This window comes from Diabrotica undecimpunctata, unplaced genomic scaffold (assembly GCF_040954645.1).
Source record: "Diabrotica undecimpunctata isolate CICGRU unplaced genomic scaffold, icDiaUnde3 ctg00001703.1, whole genome shotgun sequence".
NCBI lineage: Eukaryota > Metazoa > Arthropoda > Insecta > Coleoptera > Chrysomelidae > Diabrotica > Diabrotica undecimpunctata.
Window position 1 is genome coordinate 5,634 of NW_027312642.1, and position 21,752 is coordinate 27,385.

Consider the following 21,752-nt stretch of genomic DNA (forward strand, 5'->3'; position numbering starts at 1 on the left):
TATTTGATATCCCGTGGCAACTTGATAAAAATAAGACATGAAAAAACAACGAAGATTATTAAAAGAAAAACAATAAAAAAGCAAAATTTAGCAAAGAAACTTAACTCTAAAAGACTAAACACTTCATTCGCTAAACGTGAATAGCTATAATATCTTTTAAAAAAGAACATCTAATTAAATTAAGAATCAGTTATAGAATGTTGATTTATACGAGATTATTCTTTACTTTCCTGGTATGTAGGTATCATTACCAAATCAGCAAAGACGAATCTCTCGATAACGATCTTCAAATACGCGAGGACTGGGTACATTTCTTCGGTAGTCTTCAAAAATACGCAACTCAGTTGTGTGTAGACGACTGCATTGCTTTTAAAGTGACTTGCCGCATGTCCAGCCTCCCCGGTCCCCTTCTGTCGCCCCTCTCTATCATGACAAGCACTGATGACCCGTTTGGTAAGCTTTTGGGGGTTTAAAACAGCAAACCAAGTTTTCACCACAGCTATAAATCTTGGCTCAGTGACAAGATAGTCTGTGATTTTCAATAGGTTATGGGCACAATCGAGGATTGTCGCGACTCAGCAAACATACGACGAAGGAATCATCATTCTTCGTTCTTCGCGTATATTTCGTCTTTTGCTACAAGCAAACGAAACATTAAAAGAATTATTTTAACTCATCGATTATGCAAATGAGATAAATCTGCTCAAGAAATAAGTATTTATCGTGAAACAGAAAGGAAAAATGTATCAGGAAGTTGTAAAACAAAAAATAAAAAACGCGAGACCAGCGTACTAATTATTATAACTACAGTTTTCAACTTTTTATACATACATTAAAAACCGTTAAAAACTAATAGATTTTGAAAGTAAATTCATTCTCAAAGATAGTCTCACTGTTTTCAGCACAAACACCGATGGTATGATTGGAATTATCTATGTAACAAACAAACGGTTAAATTGTAATAATTAATTTTTTTCTATGATTGTTGATTTGTTTGCCATGAAATCCCTTTCCCTTGCGATCAGCGATAAGCGATTAATTTTTAAACTGTATTTAATCATGAAGGAAAATCTACGAATAAATTATGCAGATATAAGAAAATATTTGCTTGATTAAATAATATGGAAATATGGGGCTTCATAAGAGGTCAAAGAACGGAGGTAAAGGAACTAATAGAACCAAAACACATAGAAAAGCGCTCTATGCAGAGGGAAGAACAAACGACGCTAGAACTGGGAAACACCAGAAATTACCACAGATCAAGAATAAATGTTCAGGAAGTTCGAAAAATACTTGAAAACCTGACGAACAGAAAAGCAGCAGGTAAAGTCGGGATACCAACCGGGTTACTGAAATATTGTGGAGGAGTAATGATAGAACAATTAACAATATTAATTAATAAAATTATAAAATACCGGAAGAATGGATAACGAGCGAACTAATTCTACTATTCAAAACGGCGGGCGTAATTTCGGCCGGTAATCCCTTGGCCTACCTGCATAAATCAAGGGGGTACCATTTATGACAGGGGTAATTTCGGCCGAGGGGTTGATGTTTACGATGAGATTAAAATATTGGTAATTACGCTTCATAGTTTCTGTAAAATATTAATTGTGTATTTATTTGGAAATACCTAATCCTGTGTACCTGTCGGAAATACCTTTAATTTACTTATCTCTTTATTCTAATAACTATGTTGTACCTACTTAAGATTATTCCTTTAAATGTATAAAATTCACAAATAACAGGTATAAAATTATTATAGCTAGTCAGTATTATAACTTATCTTGAAGCTACTAGTCGATAGAAAGCATAAAATATATTATTTGTATACGATGGCATCTGTTTCAGTAATTAAGAGTTCACGCGGTTGTGACTTACTAGTTGTAGAAAAGTTTCAGTTTTGTAAACAGGACGTATTAAAAAGTGGTGAAGTACGTTGGAGGTGTATAAAGAAAAATTTAAGATGTTTAGCCAAACTGTACACTGTTGGTGCGGAATACACAGTTACTAGAAGTGAATTAATCCACAACCACGAGTCCGATGAAACTACGTTGGAGAGAAAAATAGTGACGACTTCATGCAAGCGCAAAGCTGAGGAAGACATATCGGAGAAACCTTCAAAAATTATTAAAAGCGTTCTTTCAAATCATTTGCCAGAGAATTTGTCATCGATAGATGTCAGTCTAATAAGAAGAAATTTGTACAACAGCCGCCGTAAGCTCTTACCAGCCCTGGCCTAAGGATATTCACGATGTACATTCTGTACTCGATAGTTATGGACCGAAAACCACAACAGGTGAAAAATTTTTTGTTTATTAACAGCACAGCTGATAATATCATTGTTTTTTCTTGCCATACAAATATAATAAGTTTATGTAAAATGAAAGATTTTTACATGGATGGCACATTTTCTTATTGTACAAAATATTTTTATCAGTTATTTACCATCCATGGACTGGAAAATGGGCATTATGTTCCTCTTTTGTATTGTCTGTTGCCCAATAAGACCAGTGACACATATATGAGACTTTTTCTGTTGGTAAAATCTAAAATTTTTGAACTTTATAATATTGTTTTTGAACCGAAGGAGGTATTTGTGGATTTTGAAATCGCAATTCATAACGCATTAAAAGTTGTCTTTCCCAAAACCAAACTAAAATGGTTGTAGATTCCACTTGCACCAGGCGTGGTATAGGAAAATACAATCATTAGGGTTAACCCAAATGTATAAAGATAAAAACTGCGAGGAAAGCAAATGGCTTACTCATACTTTTGGGCTAACTTATTTAGACCCCTCTGAAGTTGAAGATTGTTTCATATTTGATCTCATGTCATACAAACCGGACCATAAACTTATAGATAAATACGCAGACTATTTATTAGAAAACTACATAGCGCCAGAATCTCATTTTCCACCAAATATATGGGCATATGAAAACCCATCAATTAAAAGAACCCACAAATGCCTGCGAATCATTCCATTCGCACTTTAATTCTAGTTTTTATTCAAGTCACCCTTCTATATTTATTTTTATAGAAAAATTAAAAGATTGTCAGATCGATGCATATTTAAAAATAAAAAATTTAAATATTCCAGCAAAAATTAAAGACAAACAAGTAAAAAACAAACTAAAATTTATCGAAAACATGGTAAATATGCTTCGATCTGACAATATTTCTAGAATTAATTTCGTTAAATCTGTATCACATCAAAACGTTTTTTAAAAATTTATAGTTTACTTAATTTATAGAAATAAGTTGATGTAATAATTTTATTGAAATAAAGAAATATTTTAATATAAAGCATTCTGTTATTTTATTTGATTTGCGGCCGAAAATACCTATGAGATAAGGAAGCAACTTAAAACACTCCGGCCGAATTTACCTACCGGCTTTTAGTACCTGCTCTTTTTTCCGGCCGAAATTACGTCCGCCCATTCAAAAAAAGGAGATAAAAAACAGCCAGAAAAACTACAGAGGTATAAACTTATACTACGCTGAAACAACTAAAATTTACTAAATTTACTAAATTAAAAAAAAAGTACTAATAAATCAGAGGATAAGTTTAGCAGATGAACAACAGGGTTTTCGTAGTGGAAGATCGTGTACAGATGCAATATTCGTTATAAAGTAAATTACTGAGAATTCACTAGAGTATAATAGACCAGCATTTCTGTATCTGATTGACCTAAAGAAAGCGTTTGACAGATAAGATAAATATTATAAAAACTATTGAAAAACATCTACCAAAACAACAAAATGGAAGTTAGAATAGATGGACAACTTACAGAACCTATAGAAATAGACAGCGGAATAGGACAAGGGGATTCATTTGAGCCCCATGCTCTTCAATTTGATCATGGATAAAATCATCAAAAGCGTTAACAAATGAAGAGTCTGTTGATAAGTAATATAAGATACACCATTGCCTTTATTGGTAGATTCATGAAGTTTGTTTATTATTTAATCTCTCCTTGATGTCTTATTTATCGAGGTTTTTTTCCTTCTTGTATAGATGTGTATTAGATGTCTATATATCGGGATCATTTATTATATCTTCGTAGCTGTCTTCTACATCATTTGTATATTATAGTGGTCCTATAGTGATCCTCTATACTTAAAAATATTACTTTATACAATTATTTTACCAGCAAAAATTAGCATCTTATTATGAAAGTTATATAGCAGATCCTGTATTTTGGTCCTATTAAATTTTTCAAAGAATTAGCTTTACTGTTTTAGTTTTGGTTTTAAAACTCTTTCAGTGCAGAATAAAAAAAAATGAAATTAAAATATATAAAATACAACTATTCGACGAACTGTTCTGTGCGTTGATTATCAGTAGTAATATCCCTAGGACATTGATAACAGACGAGATAATTTCATGACAATCGAAAGCTCGTTCCTTGGTAACAGCACGAAGCCGAAGGCTGAGTGCTGTTACCAAGCAACGAGCTTGAGAAATTTGTCATGAAATTATGAGGCATTCATCAATGTCCGAGGATATTCGGCGGATAATTTTCCGAAAAAAAAATCATAACTCAACATAACGAAACATTTATTTATTAAAAGTACAGTTAGTGAAAGTACAATTATTAAAATTTAAGTTAACATTAAATATTTTTGGATGAAGTTGTCAACTCGATCGTGTTATCATAGGGATTGAAAATTGTACTGAATGCAATTATCAGTCTAATGTTGACATGATTGGGTGAAATTGTTCCACGTGACACAAAATGACGAAATTTGAATGGTTGTTAGAACAGTCGAAAAATTATCAGTGAAATCAAATTGCCATGAGGTAAAAACATAAAAAAGGAAAACCAATTACAGCTTTTTATTTAGCGTAGCAAAAAACGACAATGAAATTATAAATTTTAAATTAGGAATTAATGATATAAAGCGGCGTTTAATTTAAAAATTCAACAGTATTGAGGAAGTCGCGGAACTTTATATTTTTACACGAAACGTAGTAATCTCTAATTGGTGTTAAATCTCGCTAACAAGAAGCTAATTACTTTTTACAACTTCTTGAAGTTAAGAATTTGTGTAAGCACTCATTGAAAATCTTCGACTTTTACTTACTTAACCAGAAGGAAATGGGAAACCATTATGGATGATTTATTGGACGTAATGGTTGTAAAATAGAAATGTATAATATCAATTAATTTCAGTTTGTTACAACGAAAAAAAGTTCAATATACTCAAATGAACTTACTATAAGATTATTTTTAATGTAAAAGACATTGACAATACATGTGTTTTTAAATTGTTGTTTTTGATATTTCACTTGTATATTAAAGTTCTCACTGTTGTCCAAATCTTCATAAGGCATCATCCAATTATCAAAAGTCTCCACCTATTATATATAGTCTACCTTTCTTTAAACGATATCAGAAGTTGAGTAAATAAAATATTTTTCAGTTTATAATTATTAAAAAACTCCAAACGTTTTTGGGACTGCTGAAATACGAAATCGTCTACCGAAAATTAAAGCCTCTTGAATCGCGTTTACCAGTCGCCTGCGCAGATCTTTCTAGAATACAATGGCCAACTCTTCACTTACTCCGAAATGTCGTCCGAGACATGCACACACATACACACCATCCCCCGGCAAAATAATTGCCCTTTTCTGCAGTCCACAGGACCGTACCTGAAATATGCGTAGGCAATTTGGATAATGTTCTATTTTCGTATATGCTGGACAATTTAAATTTTAGATAATGTTAACAGCTTTTCTTATAAATGGTTCTTAAGAACAGGGTTAAACTTTAATTAAAGTCGTTCAGAATTTTGGATTATTTGAAGAACATCGAAAAAAAGTATTGTTTTATTTATTGATTGATTTATACAGTATACTCCCTCTCTAACGAACACGGTTATTACGACTTTTCGCTTATAACGAGTTACATTAGAATATAAACGTGAAATTTCTATTGAACTATAATCCTCTATATAACCCTCTATAGCGAGGTAAATTTGCTTAGAACGAGAGAAAAATAAGATTGAAAAAACGTGTTTTTTTTTACCGTTTTAGCCCGACCGTAGCTATAAATAAATACCCTTTTTAACTGACCTCCGCAATAAACTTCTTACAATTTATGATTCTTAGTCGGAAATTTACAATTTATGATTCACAAGTGTCATTGTAGGGGTTTTGACCATTCACACCTAATAATATAGGTCCTAATAGACAAGATGTGGAAAGTGTTTTAAAGGTTGTCAGAAACTTTATCCAAAGAAAAAACGCAAATGAAGAAGCATAAAACTGTTTCATATCTTTAAGAAAATATGACAGATAGAATACTGGACAATTTAAAGCAGTCAAAAATGACAGAATTCTTCCAATTGCAGACGCAGGTAGTTTATGTTTATTCTTGAAAATACGCTTTATACAGATTTACAGAATACAGTTTTTTGTTTTGACGTATATCATTGACAATAAAAGTAAACAACTCTTTTTTTGTTTTAATGTATTTCATTGACAATAAAAGTAAACAACTTTTTTTCAAAAAGGCCATTCAAACAATATTTATTAGCATCTTATATTGCTCCGAATGGCTTCACTATAGAAAGTTAATGTTTTAAAAAACTACATATTCATATATATGCACAGTATTATTGTTGTTGGATATAACGAGATCCGCTTATAACGAGGTAATTATTCTGCCATTTTCACTTCTCGTTATAGAGGGAGTCTACTGTATTTTTATATTCCTTTTGTGTTTTCCGGGTTTGACTCTGCGTTGAATAATTTAAAAAAAAAAAAAAAAAAAGAAAAACCATTATTTAGATGACGTTTCGGCAAGGTCGCACTTGCCATTGTCAAGTCAAATAGTATCGTTTCGTGCTGGTGCTTTAAGTAAACTGGTTCTCTAAGCCAACAACTAAACCCAGCCTATAAGACATGTTCACCATTAGAATTACGTTCGGGTGACAACAATTCATTGCAGCTAGGAATAAACTGGTTATCCCGCTTTAAGCCTTTACTAAATAGTCGATCTTGGCGCACTTCTCTCGACCGATTCGTTTCGTAGCAGCGCTTCTTGTTATTGGCCCTGTACGTATATGGGTAGGTTTTGTCTACTTGTCGGCTTTGTTGTTCAATTTACTTGTGTATTCTTCTTCAAACACCGTTTTCCCATGTGATTTTAAGCATTTGTGCATCATCTCTTTGGTTTGGATTGTTGGGATTTTTTTCAATTTCTATTATTTTAGATTTCACGTTTTTTTTTTTATATTTCAATGTTATCCAGCATCGTCGTTTGGTTCAGATTTATTTTATGTCCTGTAATTTGAGACATGTTGTGCAAGAAACGACGTTTTTTCCTCTCATTTCAATGAATTCTTTCTATTTTTTCTGTTGTACCCTTTACATATGTTAGGATGATTTTTAAAAATCGGTTTTTTTTGTCTTTTGTTGGATCCTTACCACTTCATTGTCATTCTGAGCCTTATAGATGATATATGATGAGAAGTCGTTTTTTCTTAACGCTGTTTTCAGATTCTGTATTTCTTCATTTGTGACAGCACTAAGAGAGACAGGAAGAAATTGGCTAACAGGTTTATTTAATAGAATTATGTTCATGAGACAAATGTCAAACGAATGAAGAAGCAGTATATCAGTATCTGTTTACAAAAGCAAAGGAGATTTACTTTATTTATAAAGCTATTTAATCACACTTAGAAAATATGGGTGGAGTGTAATTGATATGTGAAGAAACCGCAAATATCTGATCAGTCTGGTTTTATGCAAGACAAAATCAATAGATGCAATTTTCATTATGGAAAAGATAGAGTTCTTTGAGAGATACTGTGGTGAGCACTCAAGAGAAAAGGAGTGTCAAGTTTCATGTGAAAGTAGGATTCTCCAGGTCTCAGTGCTTTAGTACGCGCTATCTCAGAGTCAGGTCTCAGTGCTTAGTCCTTATTTATTTTTACTATTGTTGGATCAGATAACAGGTTCACATTTCCTGGTCCTTAATATATGCTGACGATGTACTGTTAGTAGGAAATACTGAAAGAGATTTAGAAGAAAAACTGAAACAGTGGGGGCAAATTCTTAAGGAAAAATGGTTTAATACATGGTATTAAAGGTGGATTGAAACGATTGTGAAAAGCAATAGTTTCAATTACCTAGGACCATTAGTACAGAGTAATATGGAAATAGATGAAGAGGCACCAATTGATGCCAAAATGACCCAGACATAGCCAATTTAGCCGTCCAGATCCAGTTTGTTCTGTATAGAATGAAAATGTTCCTCATCTTGTAATCTTAGTTCATTCTGGACCGATCTTAGTTTGGTTTTTTCTTTTTATTTTGTTATTGGGTGTAATTTTCTTTATAAGTATGCTGGACTAGTTTTTCTTTTAGTAATTTTAACACATATTATAACTTTATTCAATCAAAGTGTTTATCTTCTTTTTCTGCTTCAAAAGTCAAGATAATGTCTTTATTGCGTGACGTGTTTCACCCCAAAATTTTTTTTTGGGGGGTGAAACACGTCATGCATGCAATTTTTTTAATTATAATTTTTGACTAAATTAAAATACTGACTATACGAAAATTTCTTAAACCGTCTCTGGTCACGTGGTTGTTGTGTTCTTCTTTCCTCTGTTAACCTGTCATACCTTGGAGTTGAATCCGTTTTGCCTAAATGCTAATAAGGCCCTATACAACTGCAAAACAAAAAACTAACACGGTATTTATTACCGTATTATTGATTTAATTAGTATGCTTGGGTATTATATTAAGTCTGGTCGAGAACATACAGGGTGATTTATTACACAAATAGTTTATTTATTTATTTATTTTTTGTCGAATAATTGCTCTTGCTAATGAGGTTTTATTGGATTGTTAATTAAAGCAAGGTCGTTTGGGCAAAAAATGATTTTGAACCAGTTTTCAAGCGTCACAATACGGAGAATTCAAAACACTTGAATTAACGAGGCTTTAGTGCTGGTACATTTATAGACGTTTCGAATTTGAATAAAAAACTTGACAATTTACACAAAAAATAAATTGATGTATTGAACAAAAGTTAATCGCTAGTGAAATTTTTATACGACTGATCAATCATATTAATAAATTGGTTTCAAAGTCGATTAAATCTACATGCATTATGTATTTAATCAAAAAGGCATATGTTTTCGTATCTACAGGGTGTATTACATTAATAGGATAAACCGAATCATTTTTTTAATTCATTCAACAAGTATTACTTTACATTTAGATCAAACTCCTTTTCTTATATAAAGAATTCATATTTTATCAATTCGTAGTGTCACGTTAACAACAAACGTTCCCAGAAAATGGTTGCAAAAGGTACGGAATAAGGCAAATATAACAAATTCATACTACTGTAGGTTGATATAATGTTCACTATACTACGTGTTAATACAGTAGACTCCCTCTATAACGAGAACTGAAATGGCAGACTAATTACCTCGTTATAAGCGGATCTCGTTATATCCAACAACAATAATATTGTGCATACATATGAATATGTAGTTTTCTAAAACATTAACTTTCTATAGTGAAGCTATTCGGAGCAATATAAGATCCTATTAAATATTGTTTGAATAGCGTTTTTTAAAACAAAGTTGTTTATATTTTATTGTCAATGAAATGCATTAAAACAAAAAAGAGTTGTTTACTTTTATTGTCAATGATATACGTTAAAACAAAAAATCTGTATTCTGTAAATATGTATAAAGCGTTTAAAGTTATTTTGTCATTTTTGACTGCTTTAAATTGTCCAGTATTCTATCTATCATATTTTCTAAAGATGTGAAACAGTTTTATGCTTCTTCATTTGCGTTTTGTCCTTGGATAAAGTTTCTGACAACCTTTAAAACACTTTCACCATCTCTGTCTATTAGGACCCATATTATTAGGTGTGAATGGTCAACCCAATACAATGACACTTGTGAATCATAAATTTTACATTTCCGACTAAAATCATAAATTGTAAGAAGTTTATTGCGGGCGGCCCGCAGTTGAAAAGGGTATTTATTTATAGCTACGGCCGGGCCAAAACGTAAAAAACAAGTTTTTCAATCTTATTTGCTCTTTGTTATAAGCAAATTTACCTTGCTATAAAGGGTTATAGTTCATAGAAATTTCACGGGACATCTAATGTACCTCGTTATAAGCGAAACCTCGTAATAACCGTGTTCGTTATAAAGGGAGTATACTGTAATATAATAAATCTGATTGAAACCATTAATTAATTAGTAAAAGCTTAAAACAAAAGTAATTTGCTATAAAAGATTATTTCATTAAATTAAAATAATATACGACGACAATTTTCATAGAACTATTTATTGCTTACTATTACATGTTTACAGAACTGAGTTTCGTTCAATACTACTAAAAATACATTACAAAATGACTAACAGAAACCCCTAGTAGAGGGGAGGGAGTTACTAAGAACTATATATCTTGGGTATCTTGGGTAAAAACGTAAATTACAAAGTCATTCATATTGTCCTTACCAGAAACATCTACAGATGCAGCGGATGCAACAAGAATAGCCAACGGATTTGCCGGGCACATACTTTCTTAAGGGAGGCATTATAATGGACAAATTTCCCCAGAAAATATGTAAAACTAATAAATATTTACTCTTTTAATAGATTTCTGGAAACTAAAATTTACCCACAACTTTAAAAATTACAACTATAAATCTAAAAAAATAAAAATCAAAAATAATATGAACTAAATTATAATGAGACGGAACATAATCCTAACCTAAGATCCAGAATTTTATCAATTAAAAATTTTATATTTTTAATTTACAAATCGAAGAATTTAAATGAAAAGTGATTGATATCGATAGGGAAAATTCACATCTAAGACAATACGTAGAACTACTTCTAGTACAGAGAGAAAATAGAAAAAAAGAATATTATCATATTTGGGTTGGATAAAAAGAAAAAACTTTTGACGTTTATGCAGTATTAGCGTCGATTAATAAATAGTATATTAAACATAAACATAAGCGAGCGTTATAAAAACAATATTTATAGCCTGGGAAGAGGTAAATCTGCGCCAAGGAAAATAGAGTTTCTGTCGTACCTCAGAAAACAATAATTTTCCAAAATAAAAAAAATACAGGTTTCAAAAATAAACATTGTTAACGATCAAAGAGAAAATTCAAAGAAAAGAGCACAAACTATTAAAAAATATCTACTCAAGTTCAAAGAAAAAAAGGACCAAACCGTTACTTTAATTTTTTTTTATATTATATCTCAATACTATGGATAACTTTATAAGAAATTTTAAATTCAGTAAGTAATGTAGGATACAGGGAGAAAATTCACGATCCTTTAAAATAAAGGAGAGAGACAAGGGGATGCCCTGGTTTGCCTCCTATTTAACATTGCCTTGGAAAAGGCAGTCCGAGACACACAAATTAGAGACGGCGGTAGTATTTACAATAAATCGATACAAATCTTAGCATACGATGATGACATTGACATAATAGGGCGTAGCAATCAAGATGTTGAGCAATATTTACTAGAATTGGAAACGGCGGCGAAACAGGTCGGTCTAGTCATCAACTAAGACAAAGCCATAAGTGTGGTTACTAAGGATCCTCTAGCAAATAAGCAACGGGAAACAGCATTTTGAAGTCATATCTTTGAACGTCTTGACAGCTTCACATACATTGGCTTCCTAGTGACTACTATCAATTAAACAAACAAAGAAATAAAGACGAATGAAATATTACAAATAGGGCACATTGTGGACCCCAAAACAATTCCACAAACAAAATTATTGTATAAAAAGCACTGCTGAGGAAGCTTACGACAGGAACACCTATAGGAAGACGTAGCAGAGGCAGACCACAAATTAGGTGATTAGATGGAGTTGAAACCGACTTAGAGATACTAGAGATCAGAGAAACCGAACAGAATGGTGACTAATCTTAGAGCAGGCGCGGATCCACAGAGGATTGTCGAGCCAAAGATGATGATGGTTAAGTAATATAAAAAGCATAAGTAAAAATGTTGATGAATTCCAGGTTTTTATTACCGATTTTGTGAAAAATACAGATTGCATAGTGTTTACCGAGACATTCGCTATATACAACACGGGTCTAGATGATTTACCTGGATATACTCTAATCTACAATAAAAGAAAACTAAACAAAAATGACGATCCATTAATATATATTAAAAATGCAATTTGCCACACTTACGAAATAGTGTCCATAGGTGATGTAACAGCTATTAAGTGTAAACTGCAAAACTTTAACGATAACCTTGAAATAATAGCAATCTACAGATCACCATCACTGCCAAAGAATAAATTCTTACATCAGCTATACCAATATCTTGCAAATTATTCTCCTGACGGAGACGTGAGTTTGATCCTGGGAGATATTAATCTAGATCTTGTACGAAACACTAGCGCCAAGTAATTACATCTCCTACTCATATGAAAACGTGTTTGGACCAAATTTTCATCAATTCACATATACTTCCTGAGTATATCTATCCAGTTGTGGTAGATTATGTAATCACTGGCCTTAATCCAATATTTTTAATTTCCTAAAGGTAGATTTTTGTTTGTCAGAAAAAAAAGCAAAGCCCTACAGACAAATATAAAGAAAATCCACAAGGAAAATAATTCCTGTAGCTGGCTGTATACCACGTATAACAAAAGAGGTTATTCTTTGTATGTGGGTATATTTTATTTTATAAAAACCCTTAAAAGGGCAACATTACAAGCACGAACGTTTTCGGAACAACTGTTCCATCATCAGGTTTAAAATGCAGGTTAACATGCCTGAGCCACCAAAATATTTGGGTAAAAACCCTTTAAATTGAAAAATGTTACCAAAGATTGTACATGATGTTTATAATATTGTGTGATGTTTAATATTTTAATTAGATTTTACTTCAGGTAACATACACCCATGCTTAAATGAGTTCCAGTGTCCGGAGAGTAAACCTCTTCAAACGGGTTGCCAACCGTAGTCCGTTTGAAGAGGTTTACTCTCCGGACACTGGAACTCATTTAAGCATGGGTGTATGTTACCTGAAGTAAAATCTAATTAAAATATTAAACATCACACAATATTATAAACATCATGTACAATCTTTGGTAACATTTTTCAATTTAAAGGGTTTTTACCCAAATATTTTGGTGGCTCAGGCATGTTAACCTGCATTTTAAACCTGATGATGGAACAGTTGTTCCGAAAACGTTCGTGCTTGTAATGTTGCCCTTTTAAGGGTTTTTATAAAATAAAATATACCCACATACAAAGAATAACCTCCCTTCTTTTAAATATAAAGAGTATCTTGACTATATAAAGCTTATTTCACTTTTAATAAAAGAAAGTCTACCAGGATCTCTACCGAATCACTTATAACATATTTTTGAAAAACACATACAACATTCCACAAATCACGTAAAACTGGATAAAGAGTGGATTAGTTAAATGTAGTGAAGAAAAGAACAAGCTTTCTAAAAGGTTACGGAAAGAACCCGATAATAAAAAGTTAAGGAAATCATTCAATGAATATAATAAAAAACTTAAGTAAGCGAAACAAATCAAAGATAGATCTGTAAATATCTTCTTGTCTTCCTCAAATAACGAAAGTGAAAAAATTGCTCGCTCCGAAAAAATGTTAAAAAAAGCGAACTTTTTTGTTCAAACTCAGGAATTCCGCAATGAAATTTAATGGGACTTTGCAGACGGTTTACGAGAATGATACCCTACCACGTACCAGAGATTTTAGTGGTATTTGTACAAATGTTTTAATAAAATGACTTGAACGTAGTCCAGAAAATAGTTCGAAATGGTTCAATAATACCGTACTCTAAGTATTAGAGCCATTGCTCATCATCATCATATAACGGGGGTCCTACGGCGATTGCCGCTTCCCGCATTTCAGCCTCCATATTTTCCTATCTCTCCAATCTCCCTCTTCTAAGCCTCTAGATTGCATTGTTTTTGTAATTTCTCTTTTCCAGGAATTTGGTGGTTTTCCCCTTTTCCTTCTTTCTGGCGGAACATACATTAAGGCTTTCTTTGAGTGTCGGTGACAAACAGCATCCTTGCTTTAGGCCTTTAGTGACTTTAAATTCATTTGAGGTTCTGGTTCCAATTTTTACACAACTAACTGCATTTTCGTACAATTTATATATCGCTCGGATATACGTCGAATCCAATCCGGACCTTTCGAGGACCTCAAACATTTTCTTTAACGGGACACTATCATATGCTTTCTCAAGGTCTATAAATACCAAATGGGTCTCTCTACTTCTTTCGACACGCTTTTCAATTATTTGTCGTAGGATAAATATATTATCAAGGCAGGATCTCCCGGTACGAAAGCCGCTTTGTTCTTCAATATCTTGTATCTGTCTTTCAACCCCCTTCTTTAATATTCTGCCGTACAACCGGCCCACAGAGCTCGTCACACTAATACCTCTATAATTGGAACAGTCTCTTTTATTCCCTCTCTTATATATGGAGCTTATATAAGATTTATTCCAATCTTTAGGAATTTCCTGGTCTCGACATATACATTTATTGAAAAGGTCTACTATTAATTCTAAAAGTGCAGTCGGCCCATATTTAACCAGCTCTATGGGAATGTCTCCAGACCCTGCGGCTTTTCCGTTTTTAACCTCTTTTAAGGTTTCCGTCAATTCAGATAATGTTATTAAAGGGATTTCCTGTCTTTCGTCTCTGTTGTCTATTAATTCCCTTATCTTTTCCCATCTGTACTCTACTCTATCCTCTTTCAGCAGTTTCGTATAATATTCTTTCCATTCATTTAACTTTATGAGAGAAATGTTGTCTTCATTTTTCTCATTTTTCCTAAACTGCTTTCCAAGCTTGTGCCACTTTTGTTCCACCCATAAATCTGTCCAGTTCATCACACTTAGCCTCCCAGTTTATATTTTTTGCCTTATCCACGTCTTTTTTAACTTCTCTATTCCATTTAGCGTATATTTCTCTGTCTTGAGGATCTTTGGATTGAAGCCATATGTGATATGCTTGTTTGCCGTTGCTGCCGATGATGCCATTGCTGCCGATTTGATTATTAATAAAGAAACAGTAAAACGCATTTTCCATGAGGAACTAAACGTGTGGGAAGTGTGTGCCCAAAAACACACAGTCTCGGCACACAGACGAAGATGGAACGTAAATACTCCGTCGGAAAGGACTCAGACTTCTTGAAACAGGTTATAATTTGCGCTCCAACATAGACTTTTCAATATGATCCTGAAACCAACCGGCAATTAAGGTAGTGGAGAATGAAACCAAACTCTTCGAGTGTCAAAAAAATGAGGATGAGCAAATATAAGGCGATTTGATTATTTTCTTTTATGTACGAGATGTAGTTCACTTGGAATTGGTACATCAGTTAATCAATATTATTATTTATAAGTTTTTCTGAGACGATAAAAAATTTCTAAAAAGAGATGGCTCTAAATGTAGAACGAAAACTTTTGGATACTTTATTAACCCATTCGCTGCCAAACTTCGCTTTTTAAATTTTATAGCACCTGCAGGTCAATTTTGTGTTCTGAACTTATAGAAAAATATTTAAAAAATTCTAAAACTTTTCACAATAGCCCTGTGTCTAAAATTTTTTTTGTTCCAATTTTGGAACATGGCCGTAAGTATATAAAAAAACATCAACGTCAATTTAAACTTAAACATTTATTGATAAAAAAATGTTAACATTTTGAGAGGGTCTATATATTTTTTTCATCAAAACATTTGAAACGATTAATAGGATATACATTAATTTTACAAATAACGCATCCAAATGTACAATCCACATCCAAACCGTATTTGATACATTCTCAGACAAAAATTTAAACCCATATATAATAGGTTTTCCTTGAATACGCTGTTTACAGCTATACTGGCTGTAGTAAGGTACCACGGATTCATCAACAGATAGTGATATGGTTTCACCAACCGGCACATATTTTTTAAATAAATTATTTAAAGGTTCCATGAGTGGTCTTATTTTAGCAAATTTATCATTTTTTTGTAGCTGAGTGTTATCTGAAAAATGTAAATTTTGCAAAATTTCTTAAAACCTATTTCTCGACATTGCGCTGGCGATTGCTTCGTTTCTGAGATCCAAATCCAAACTCCAGTACATATCTTTTCTGTTCCTTTGAGAATAACCGTAAATCAGTAGAACTACAAAGAATAATTTGAGTTCTTCAATCGTAACCTAAAATTATGTGTTTTGTGTCGGACATACTTTATAGTCTCGTCTTTTATGCATTCAAAGACATTCTCACATCAAAAAAGTGTAAAGAAATCGATTGCACTTTCACAGTGAGCAATATTTGGATTTGGAAGTGAGATATTTTCTAGATGTTTATCTTGGGACAAGTCACCTCTTTGTTACTCGTTTTGTCTATTTGATTGAGCCTTATTCATTGAAGTTCATCATTGCTCGTCGAGAACATATCTTCAGCCTCTTTTGTCTAACATTGTAAAATAAGAGTTGCTTTAGCTAGGTGTTCAGTATCTCTGATAAAAACTTATCAGAAAAATCATTGAAATTCACATCATCCGATGATTCAGAATCTCCATCAGAATCTTCCGCTGGAAGATAAATGTATATGTTTTCAGAATCAAACTGCTTCTCATGTAGGTCATCGATTAGATTGTTCAGAGTATCAGCTGAACAACTCGTGTTCTTTACATAAAATGTTTTCACATCCATACTTCCAAACTAAAAAGGAAAACCTCAATTAGCAACATATACAGCCAAGTTCCATTTTTGGAACGTACAAAAACTAGAGGTTACTCGGTATATTCAATTTGAGGTTAAGCATTAAAACGACACAGATATATTGTATAAGCTTATATTATTACTAAAACTTACCCCGATCGCTATATTTCACAACAGAAGATAGCTATAATCAAGCTAGAGGTTATACAATTGCACCTTCCTTGAAATTTTGATATGAATCACACAACAAAAGCCACTTACACGAAACCAGTGGGTAAATTCAGTATGCACGTGTTCTTTTGACACTACCGAACACAAATAGTTTATCAGATTTAAGACCAACAGTTACATCTTGTAACCAGCAGCGAAACTAACAATTGTTCCAGATTTTGAACATGGCAGCGAATGGGTTAAGACAACACGCGGCTCATAACGCGTACTCTATTAACACCAAGTCAGAGTCATGGAGATGGAGTATTCTCGGAGCGGATAAGGGATAAAATAATAAACGGATGACATATAAACCACATACGTTATGCTGATGATACTTCCATATTCGTAGATAAGTTGGAGCATTGTCAACAACTCTTGAATGATGTCTGCCGAATAGAAAACTTTATTTATATATTAGAACATTTTAAAAAACTAACTAAGCTCAAAGATGGTTACCGTATTTATGGAGTTTTTTAGTTCAAAATTATTTATTATTAAAACCAATGGTATAAGTCGTCTTCAGTCTGAACCAAACTGAAATATCTTCAAGATGAAATATATTTATAATTGGTCGGCGCTTTCACCAGACGAATAATCCAACATCATTAACTCAAATTAATTACACTCAACATTCCTGACAACACAAAAACAATAAGCTTAAGCATAAACACGGAGATAACAGATAATGAAGTCATCATACGTTACAAGATGACATTGATTTGTTCAATTAACAACGATTGTTTCCCACACAACTTAAACTTTCGTCGTTTGAATTCAACGACGCTGATTCGCATCGTCACCTTTGTTTGTCAAGCTCGTAAATCTGCTTCTCGTCTTCTTTCTTGTCAATCTGACCTCGCTTTAATTAACTAGGCTAAGCACGACGAAAAAAAAAGTCAGTGCTGATCGTAAACCGGGCCAACAATTTGTTTTTTATTTATTTGTTTGAAACGCAGACTGTAAAAATTAAAATGCCGATGATTGCTTTAGGTGCAATTATTAAAATGTATGCGTTACTATTTATTCGTAACTTTACTCAATATATCATAAAAAACAACAACATTAGATACTGTTCATTAGCATAGTCTATTATGGTGTAGCATTGAATCTACATTGCCTTTGTTGTACCTATAACGTTTTATCGTTGGACTCAAGATATGGCTTATTTTCACAAATAATGACTTCATTTGGTTCAAATCTATTTCCTTAGAGCATTATTTAAGTGCTCTAAGAAGGGTGATTTTTTTTATATTATTATATTGCGTGATTTAAATCTCAACTCATGACAGAAATTTTGAAGAATCGGTACTGTATAGAGATAAAGACTTATGCTGTTTTAATGCTTTTCTCACAGTCTCCTTTGTCATCTTCGTTTGTTCTTCTACTGTATGTATGAAACTTGTGGGATTTACGACAAATGTTCCCATAAGATCAATCTGAAATTTCTCATCTAGTACTCTCCGTTTATTTCTTCTTTTACTTAACACCGAACCTGTTTTGGATAACTTGCTACAAAATAACCAACACGCTGTTGTAACATTCGATGGAAATAGTACGAGTGTGCAATAAATAAGCAGAGGAGTGAGACAAGGCTGTGTACTTTCACCATTACTATTTAATATATACTCCAAAGATTTATTTACACAAGCACTTCAAAAATATATAGAAGGGATTAAAATAAATAGTAAAACTATAAATAATATTCGTTATGCTAGCAATACAGTCATTATGACTGAAAATGAGAAAGAACTGTAGACACTACTAAACACACTTTGCGATACTGGAGACAGTTTGATTTAACAATAAATATAAATATAAACAAAAACGATCGTTATCTGTAAGAGAGGTAAAATCATAATAAGGATCCAGATAAAATCCAGATGGATGTCGTCTTTGGCAATTTATACCCTTTGCAGTTCCATCTAGACACTGTAAATTTTTTCGCTCTCCCACTTGTGCATTGAAATAACTAACAATTACAGCAGTGCTTTCTTTTTAATGGTATTACAAAAAAATAAAAAATATAATGAACTAAAATTTAGTATTTTTATTTGATTTTAAAAAACATGTATTCTTTAATACTCATCTTGGATTTTTCTTTCAGGTGGACGATCAAACATAAGATATTCAATCTACTCTGGGGATCCAGATGGTTTATTCAGTATTGACAGTGTGACAGGTGTTATAGCTACAGCATCTAATTTGGACCACGAGACTAAATCGAATGTACTGCTCAACGTGCAGGCAACTAGCGGAGCGCCCCCAGTTTATGGTCACACACAAGTAAGTAATTGTGTCTTTCTTCTTGTACCATGCTCGATCATTGAATGTTGGAGGTTTCGCTTGGACCTGTTTTTGCCGACAATGTTGTCCTGGATCATTAAGAAATAGAAGTTTATATTTCTTTGGACTATTTGGCGTTTGAAGTCGAGTAGCTTTTTTAGCTAGTTAAATAAATCTGAAAGTTATATTAGATTAAGTTCTTTATGTTTCGAATTTTTCTTGTTCTTTAATGACAAAGTTTTATTTTCCCCCAACCGCACGATTTTCTGATGGTCTATATGTTTCTACTTTCTTATTATTTCACCTCTCTGTACGTATTGAAAGTATCGTACTGTTTATTTAATTCTTCTTTTTCTAAATAGGTGTTGGTAAAGTACTTTTATTTTGTTTTGATATTTTATAGATTCTGTTGTATTCTTCGACATTTTCATTTATTTGTTTTTGTCGGAGTTATCCTCGTCGCTAACACTCATAATGAATTCTGGCCTCATTCACAATTTGCCAGTGTCCACTTCGTTCGCTACATCTTTTCACCGGCTGACATACATCGTTTTTAAGTTCTCTCTCTAACTCTTCCCTGTTCTTTCGTACAATTTTTTTTTCTTGGAACTTCAAAATTACTTTTTATTTTCTAAAACATACTTTCTCGCAATGGTCCGCAGATTATTTGAAGTGTGTTTTCCTTAAACATTTGAAGAGAGTCACTTAACCTTTGTTATCTACTAGGTTTGAGCAGAAGAGACTAATCAAAGTAAAATTTGAAGTAGACGAAAATGTATACTTCAGTAACTTTACATAAGCAGAATAGCGTAAGCCTTTTGAGATCTCTTGATCCACTTTATTACATAAATTCTGCAAAATCTCACCGATTTAAGCCTGGTTTGTATGTACAATTGACTACATGGTACTGCATCGTACATGTCTCACACACAATTGAATTATTTGGTTGACCATTTAATTCCATTATCGTTTATTTACTTACTAGTTAAGGTGAAGCGCATGCGTCGTTCACTCACGAGGTGGTGACTGACACGATATTATAGAGCCGGTGAGCTACTCCTGCCATTTGACGCACTAACTCAAGCGGGTAGTAGTCAAAAGTGGCAATGATATTTCTTAGAGTTTCGAGAATCGGAAGGCTCAAAACATGTTGGTTAAAAATCTTTTCAATACTGCTACTAGCAATTGTTTAGATGGTTTATGCACCTGATCTTATGCGATCTATTGACACAGCTTGGGAATTCGTCTTTTCGATCAAAAAAATATTGATATCTATTAAACTGCTAAGGATTTATGTGTAGTCGTTAGCTGGTCTCGGTTCTTCCTCTTCTTTTACTTCTTCTGATTGAAGCTCCGCTCCTATCGGAGATTGGAAATCTCCGATTGATAGTGCTTTTACTAGATGCGTCCAATTTCCTATTTCTGTCCCAGTAATGGTTGGTCAGAATTTATCATGCTTTTTGTATACCTAGTTCTTACTAGCTTTACTCACCTTTTATATTTTTGCAGGTAAACATTGAAATAGAAGATGTCAACGATAATGCCCCCGAATTCGACTCAACTATCGTCAGAATTTCCGTGCCCGAAAACGTCGAGACGGGCTTACCATTATACTCTGCGCATGCTAAAGATAAAGACTCAGGCCCAAACGGTATAGTAACTTACAAAATAGTCAACAATCCCTACGGAGGTCTCTTTAAGATCGATAGTAAATTGGGAGATTTGACGATTACGCGACATTTGGATTATGAAACGTCTCAGAGGCACAGTTTGATGATTACGGCTACAGATACTGGCGTGCCACCGTTATCTGCTAATTTGACAGTTTTAGTAGAGGTGCAGGACGTGAACGACAACGCTCCTGTTTTCGAACGGAAGGAGTATTCTTTGAGCATTTTGGAATCACTAACAGTCAACACACAGGTGAGTTCGAATTATTTTTGTTTCAATTAAAAACTTACGTAGATAGTTATACCACAACTAGCACTAGGGTTTTACCAGAACGGGGTGCATAGGTGAAATTAAGAAGTAACAAAAAAAAACGAATTTATAGAACCAACTGATAAGCATTTACTTAATAATAAGAAAACTGTTTTTTAATTTTATAAATAACAACTCTGGCGCCATCTGTTGGAGATCTAAACATTTTTTAACGATTTGTCGGCGTTTATTTTGCTTTAATATATTATATAATTAATTGTATGGGATCTTTAATTAAGCAATTACTATATTTAAATTTAAATAAAACAATAAATAAATAAAAGTAATAAATAAAAATTAAGTAAGATCTCCAAGATCTCAAATATTTATCTTCACATAATATTATATTTCTTATTCATTGGTTCTATAGCATTTTTCTTGTTGTTAGTCTTCTATTATCCATTTTTGGTCATAGGTCAACATGTGTTGTATATAATTCAAATCCTGATACACTACTGGTTGATTGTCTGCAAAATTCTAGCTATATACATGGTTATCATTGTAATCAAAGTTCCTACAGCCTCTACTCTGAGATAGCGCGT

General features: G+C 32.8%; 1 protein-coding gene across 1 annotated transcript; it reads left to right on the forward strand.

Moving 5' to 3' along the window:
- Window positions 1–241: 241 nt before the first annotated feature.
- LOC140431688 (protein dachsous-like) lies at window positions 242–21,153 on the forward strand (the record flags this gene model as incomplete). Its single annotated transcript, XM_072519575.1, has 3 exons — window positions 242–453; window positions 19,052–19,230; window positions 20,740–21,153. Coding segments are annotated over 3 exons (805 nt in total), but the record flags the coding sequence as incomplete, so codon positions are not given.
- Window positions 21,154–21,752: the final 599 nt, after the last annotated feature.